The following is a 7,672-nucleotide window of genomic DNA, read 5'->3' on the forward strand; positions in this document are numbered from 1 at the left end:
AATACTTTAAACTTTTTTAATAAATAATAAGAGAAACCTTCATTAAGTTCTATTTTGTACTTGTTGCGAGCTAACAATGTAAAAGGACGACGAGTGCACCCAGTGGCGTAGCTAACTTCCACTGAGCCCCCCCGCAATTTATAGTAAGCGCTCACATACACCAAATTTAAAAAGTAATATAAATATGTACAGTCAGGGACACGGAATTTCAAACGACAACCAACTTTCTGACATTTAAAAACATTGTAGTCTTATACCTTATTGTCATTATGATTGACAGGTCGTTTGAAATTCCGTGTCCCTGACTGTACATACTTACTCGTTTGCATATTTAAAAAACATGTATCGGTTACGTTACGGTCTGCGCCCCATTTGACGCTGCGCCCCCTCGCATCGCGGGGTCTGCGGGGGTGCTATTTGTTGTGATTTCTGGTTTTACTTTTACTTCTTTGCTTGTAAAAAATTGGAAATTGACTTTTTTAATCGTTTATTTATTTTATTTATTTTTTTTTATATATATTCAATTTTTTTTACATAGCAACTGTTCCCTTTTTTAAAAGATAATTGAATATAAAATTTCATTCTCATCAACATCAACTCATTAACACTATTTACGCCACTGAGTGCACCTCTAAAAAGTCAACAATAATTTCATTTTCATAGTCACTGTGAATAAAAAAATAAAAGTAATATTAATCACAGGACATCATAAAAAAAAAACTGATCGCAGGTTATCTCGACAGAATTACGCTCGTCCCTAAAGTTCAGTCAAACATATCTAGTTTTTTCGAACGGTTATAAAATTTGCTTTTGTGAATTTTATTTTTTTTATATAAGGACCTTAATGAGTTAAAATAAAATACATATGTATATAATGTTAAAGTAAATGTAAATGATTACTTCATGAACAAACCACAAGTACAGAGTTATAATCTTCAGAGATTATTTATTTGGCAAAACTTTGGAGATGACGTTATCAATTTTTTGGGAGGGGATAAACGAATAAATTTTGATTAACGATTTACCATGATTATAATACTCTTAAAACGTTTCCAGATTTCAGAGCATTCTGTTTTACAGTTTCAAAGTTGAATTACCAAATATTGTTTTACACAATTTTGATTCTTTTTCCAAAAATCTGGATATGTAGGGTGAAAGTTACAATGCATCAACCTCACAAATAATCCTACATCGAGTTAAAAACAGAGACCGTTCAATTCCAAGAGGAGATTATTGAATTGAAAAAAAAGGTAAAAATCAGGATAGCGGAAAATTCATTCATGTTATTGGCAAATGTAAGATTAATTGTAAGAGTGGTATGCGTTTACGAAAAACAGTTGCTAATAAAATTAGACCCCTTTTTATTACATCAAATTCCCTGGAAGATGTTATAAACGCACTAAGAAATTATGGAACCAAAAATAAAATACATATACGTATTATTGCCCAAGACGGTTTTTTCATAAGAAATTATTTTTAAACTGTTACGTATGGGGTATGGGACATGTGCGAATAGAAAATTAATAAAAAATTCTAATTCAACAATTTTAATAACTATACTCACTGCTTCAGCATTGCATATTCACACCATAAACTGCTAGGAAACTTGAGGGCTTTGGATCTTTCCTTAAAATAACCAAGCATTACGGTTTCATTAATATCTTGGATGTTTTGTGATGTATGCCAATTTGAAAATGCTTTGTAAGTTTCATCATGACGTAATTTCGATTTTTCAGGTAACACAGATGCGCAAGCAATATTGGCAGTGTTGGACGTAAAGGCTTTGAAAACACCTTTTTTTCGCGGCGATTTTACAATTCCAAAAAAAATATATTAAAATTTGGATCGAAGCTGACAAACGCATCAAAAGGTCACCTACCTTGTTTTGTTCAGCCTCCTGGGTTGAGGGTTTGTAGACCGCATGCACAAAGGAACCACGTGTCTAAGTTTCGCGACAACAATTCGCGATTTACGTCACAGAAGATGGCAACTGCGTTCACTTAACGCCCACCTTAGCGATGTTACCTCTCTGAGGGTTTCTCGATAACTCTGTTCGATAACAGCGCCAACCCCAAGTACCGGGCCCTTTTGCTCGGTACTATGGCGCCTCTAGTGGAAAGTGACCAAAATACACTTGTCAGCAATCCGCGGGAAAACAAACAAAATCAAAACAAAATATTAACAAACTTCGAACCGGAACATTCCGCCCACCAAAAGAAAATTAAACAATTTTTTTTTTTTTTTTTTTTAACGTAGGTTCCAGCACAATATAAGATTAATTGACAATCTAAAAACTAATGACTAAAACTAAATACAATATGATATACAAACTATTGACGAGGAAGCGGGCACAGCTTCACTAGTGGTACGTACTTGTGCAACTCGCACTATGCCGTCTTTTCCCGGGTGCAGCGCGACAATTCGGCCAAGTTGCCACTGCAACGGGGCCACCGAATCACCCTTGATTACGACCAGCGTATCTACCGACGGTAGGTTATTCGACGTGTTCCATTTATTTCGTTGCTGCAATGTATGGAGATAACCCTGTTGCCACCTATGCCAAAAATCCTGGTGCAACCGTTGCACGAGCTGCCATCTACTTAGCCGATTTAACCGCATTGCCTCCAACGGTTCATCGGGAACGGCCACTAACGGTCCTGTGGTTAAAAAATGCCCGGGTGTTAGAACCGACAAATCTTCGGGGTTATCTGCGGAGACGGGACACAGGGGTCGCGAATTCAACACGGCTTCAATTTGCGCCAATACGGTACTAAATTCTTCGAATGTTAGGAGTTGCTCGCCTACCACGCGCTTAAGATGCGATTTGAACGATTTAACGCCCGCCTCCCATAATCCTCCCATATGGGGGGCCGACGGGGGGTTAAAATGCCATTTGATGCCGCAGCTACCGGCCGCTGCTTGCAAATATTTCTGAAGCAGATTATTGGCGCCCACGAAATTTGTACCGCAATCGCTATAAATGTCAGTACATTGTCCTCTACGCGCCACTAAACGACGTAATGCACCCAAAAACCCTTCCGAAGTCAAGTTAGACACCAATTCCAGGTGGATGGCCTTTACCGCAAAACAGACGAAAACGCAGACGTAGGCCTTCAACCGCGCCGCACCCCGACGCCGTCCCATTGTAATGGAGAAAGGGCCAGCAAAGTCCACTCCACAGTGCGTGAAAACCTTTGCTTGCGTTACTCGCGGCCTCGGTAGTTCACCCATAAACGGCGTTATTGGCTTTGGATTTACGCGAAAGCATCTGTTACATCGTCGAAGGGTATGTTCGATGGCGCGTCGGCTTGACAGAATCCAAAATTCACGCAACAACAAATACTGTAATGTCCGGAATCCGACATGTAAGTGTGTCCGATGAGCGGCCTCTATGATTAGTTCGGTGAGACGGTGCGATCGCGGTAATAACAAGGGGTGCTTAGCTTCATAGGGCAATTCCGATTGTTGCAATCTTCCGCCGACGCGAATCAAACCGTCGTCGAGGAAGGGGGACAGTTTGCGGAATGGTTTTGAACATGTGCCATTCTTTTTCAATGAACGAATTTCACTGGCAAATACTTTACTTTGCACCATTCGCACAAGTACTAACAAGGCACGATGCAATTCCCTCCTGTGTAACGGTCCCGACTCTCTTTCCTCCTTTGGAATTCTTAAATTTTGAACAAAACGCAAACAGTACGCGATGATTCCCTCAATTTTTCGAAGTGACGAGAATCGGTTTAATAGGATCATCGGCCATTCTTCGATCACGCGACTGATGAGAACCCTTTGCCGGGCTTCAAGTTCCGTACCGGTAGGAACTTCTAAGTCTATTTGTGGCGGCCACTCAGTACCTGCCAACCATGTGGGACCCGCCCACCATAGCGGATGTGTAACAAGCTCCTGGGGGAGTAATCCCCTCGATGCGCAGTCGGCCGGGTTATCACGCCCGCTCACATGATTCCATGCCGACGGTTCCAACTGATCTTGGATGTGCGCGACCCGATTCGCGACAAAAGTGGCCCAACGATAGGGCGGCGACCTAATCCACGTTAACGCAACTTTAGAATCCGACCACGCATACACCCTGTGTATGTTTAAAACACCCTTGAGAGTTTCACGGACGAATGATAATAAGTCGGCGGCTAGTACCGCAGCGCATAGCTCCAGACGTGGAAGTGAAACCGTCTTCAAAGGAGCGACGCGGGATTTTCCGGCGATTAGAGAGACCCGAATTTCTCCTGTTGGGCGGGATTGGCGTAAGTAAACCACGGCCCCGAAACCCCGCTCCGACGCGTCCGCGAAACCATGAAGTTCCGAAGTAAGGGCCCCATCATCAGCACACTGACGCGGTATTGAGACCTTACCCAATTCCGGAACTTGAGCCTGAAAGGAATTCCATAAATTGACAATTTCAGCCGGCGGTGCATCGTCCCAACCGATGCCGATACTCCACAATGTCTGAATTAATTGTTTAGCCATTAACGTAAGGGGTGCGAGAAAACCTAGCGGATCATAGATTCGCGCAATTTCGGATAGAATGTTGCGTTTGGTACACGGACGATTATTGGGATTAATGCTATATGAAAATATGTCTGCCTGTGGGCACCACTGAAGCCCTAATAGTTTAATCATTCCGGGGCTCTCTAATGGGAATTGGTATGGCCGTTGGTGGCTTGTGGGAACTGAGTTCACAAGACCTTGAATATTGCTCGCCCACTTGCGTAGCTCAAAGCCTCCCTTATTCAATAATTTGATTAATTGTTCTTGCGTCTCGCGTGCATCCTCGATAGATGATGCGCCCGCTACCACATCATCTACATAAATACATGACTTAAGTACCTGCGCTCCGAGTGGAAACGCGTGCCCTTCGTCCTTTACGAGTTGGGCCAAAGTTCGGATTGCTAGATAGGGGCTGGAGCACACCCCGTATGTTACGGTATTTAAATAATATTCGTTGATCGGTTGTTCCGGCGAAAAACGCCATAGAATTTTTTGGTATAACCGTTGAGATTCCGCCACTGCAATTTGCCGATACATTTGTCTAATATCGGCCGTAAAAACTATATTGTGTGTTCTAAATACCATCAAAAGGGCGCCAATGTCCGCCTGTAACTTAGGACCCACGAGTAAGACGTCGTTCAACGAATTTCCGTTCGACGATTTGGCCGACGCATCGAACACGACGCGAAATTTTGCATTATCCGGATCCGTCCGCGCTATGCCATGGTGAGGTATATAGAAACCCGCGTTTTTGTTTACTTGAATCTGGGGAATAACCGTCATGTGACCCTGATCGATGTAATCCTTCATAAATTCGTGGTATGATTGCCGAGCTAACTTGTCTCGAAAGAGGCGCGCCTCCAGGGCGAGGAAACGGCGCATCGCCGAATCAAACGAGCGACCTAAAGACGGCGACGTGTCTGCGAAAGGCAATTGAACAACATATCTCCCTTTGATGTCGCGTGAAATCGTCGACGTGAATTTTTCTTCGCACAAAACGTCCTGCGGGGCCGCCATAATGCGTTGTGGCACTTGCTCAAGCTGCCAAAAGCGTTTTAACGCCGCGTCTAACGAGTTATCTATGGACGTACAAAGCGACCTGACCACGGCTTTCTGCTTATCACGTTTAATACCCCCAATCAGTACCCAACCGAAAACAGTATTTAACGCGGACGGTTCCTCGAGCCTACCTTTCTTGAAACCGGATGTCACGATTTGTCCGTAAACATCAGCGCCTAACAAAACGTCTACCTGCTGTGGTGTACCGAATTCCGGATCAGCCAATTCCAAATTGCGTAGGTGACGAAATTGTCTCAACTGATCTTGAGACACTGCCATTGTGGGGACGTCACCGCAAATTTGCGGCACAACTACCATCTCGGCCTTCAACGAGAAATTACGCACTAAATGCGACCTCACTTCGCATTTTAATACACCCGACGTACTGCTTGTCGACATTTGATTTAAGCCTTGAATAGGTACCACCGCGTTAGTTTGAGGAAGCCCTAAAACCTTTGCACAGCGCTCTGTGACGAAGGTGGCCTCGCTGGCAGTGTCCAAAAGCGCCCTAAATGCGCGGTATTTACCTCGCGAATCCACCACTATTATTCGCGCGGTCGCCAGCAGAATGAAACTTCGGGTCGGAATCGCGTTAGTCATAACTTTAACACCGTCGTCGGTAGATGGGTTTTCCACAACCCCTGACGCCTCTCCCGAATCTGCACTAGGTTTGGGGACAAAATGTAATAATGTGTGATGCCTACAATTACATACTCGACAGTTTACTTTAGATGGGCATTTGCTAACCGAATGTACCCTCGACAAACAATTATAACACAGATTTTTCTTACGCGCGAAAGTATGTCTATCCCGTGGCTCCATTTCTAAGAAAGCATCGCATTTCGTTAATGGGTGCTCATCCGAACAATTAAGACATTGTTCCTTGCTGGTCGGTGATCGCGTGACAAACGATGACGTCACGGGACGCTTAGCAGGTACGGACGATGCAGCTGTGGGTTTACGAAGGGCGGATGCGGAATTATGACCCATTGTCATAACGGAAGTTTCCAACGCGGTACAATGTTTAAGCAAAAATTCTTGGAGGTCATTGTAAGCAGGTACGGAATTTCCTACAATACTCAACTCAAATTTCTGTTTCCACGTGGTGTCCAGTTTTTGTAACATTAAATTTAACAAGGTGAAGTCCCACAAATCGACTTCATCGTACTGCTTCAACGCGGCCAAATTTTCCGAGAACACGTTTAACAAATTTCGCAACAAACTCGGCGAATCTCCATTCACTTTGGGTGCACTATAGATTGCTTGCCAATAATTCGTCAATAATACGCGCTTTTGTTATAACGCGCCACCAGCGCATCGAATGCGATAGCATAATTTGCCGCCGAAATCGGCAAATTTTTGATGAAGGTAGACGCCTCGCGAGACAATGACGTCGACAAATATTGAAATTTTTCAATTGCGCTAAGATTTGGGTTATTGTGGATAAGCGACCGAAACAAATCATAAAATGTGGGCCAGTTTTTGATCTGACCGTCAAACGTCGGAATTTGAATTTTGGGCAATTTGACGTTGTTTGATGTTAAATTGCCCCTAGGTGCGGATGACTGCGCGGCCTCGCGATTTAATTCCGCTGCAACCGATTTAATTGAATACTGCATATCGTCAAATCTTGATTGCACCTCGTATTGTTCGTCTAGCTCCTCAGGGGTGGTGCATAATTCGACAATTTGCAACTGTCGCTGCTCAAACTGGGCAACAATATGGTTTAAGTCCGCAGCTCGAATAAAAAACTCTCCTCGTACAGTTTCGTGGACTCTGGCTTGTTGCGATAGATTCACTAAAGCCTCCACGCGTTTGATCAAACTAGCGCGTCCATTACTTAGTGCGGCGACGGTAGCCATGATGTAAGCTCGAAGTTACGTATTTCGATAAATTGAAAATCAAATGAAAATGCGTGCTAATCACGCTTAGCAAAACCACAACAAATTTGTGCTGGAATCTACAAATCTCTCGTAATTACCCTAAATCCGGCTCGAAGGACCATTTGTTGGACGTAAAGGCTTTGAAAACACCTTTTTTTCGCGGCGATTTTACAATTCCAAAAAAAATATATTAAAATTTGGATCGAAGCTGACAAACGCATCAAAAG

At 43.4% G+C, this 7,672-nt stretch overlaps 1 protein-coding gene across 1 annotated transcript; it reads right to left on the reverse strand.

The window, feature by feature from the left end:
• Positions 1-349: 349 nt before the first annotated feature.
• Positions 350-7,424, reverse strand: LOC135143204 (uncharacterized). The gene is made up of 6 exons (XM_064075083.1): positions 6,866-7,424; positions 2,332-6,824; positions 2,026-2,109; positions 1,861-1,942; positions 1,565-1,781; positions 350-452 (listed from the first exon to the last, which is right to left on the reverse strand). Exons 1-6 carry the CDS (start codon positions 7,422-7,424, stop codon positions 350-352), a joined length of 5,538 nt encoding a protein of 1,845 aa, XP_063931153.1.
• Between the last annotated feature and the right edge of the window lie 248 nt (positions 7,425-7,672).

The sequence above is a fragment of the Zophobas morio genome, unplaced genomic scaffold, assembly GCF_036711695.1.
Source record: "Zophobas morio isolate AGI-343-1 ecotype UQ-CSIRO unplaced genomic scaffold, CSIRO_AGI_Zmor_V1 ptg000058l, whole genome shotgun sequence".
In the NCBI taxonomy this organism is placed as follows: Eukaryota; Metazoa; Arthropoda; class Insecta; order Coleoptera; family Tenebrionidae; genus Zophobas; species Zophobas morio.

Coding starts and splice junctions, on each gene's coding strand:
- LOC135143204 (XM_064075083.1), bottom strand. CDS start 7,424: ATGGCTACCGTCGCCGCACTAAGTAATGGACGCGCTAGTTTGATCAAA. Junction 1,943..2,025: donor ATCGAGAAACCCTCAGAGAG/GTAACATCGCTA, acceptor CGCGAAACTTAG/ACACGTGGTTCCTTTGTGCA. Junction 1,782..1,860: donor GGTAGGTGACCTTTTGATGC/GTTTGTCAGCTT, acceptor GTGTTTTCAAAG/CCTTTACGTCCAACACTGCC.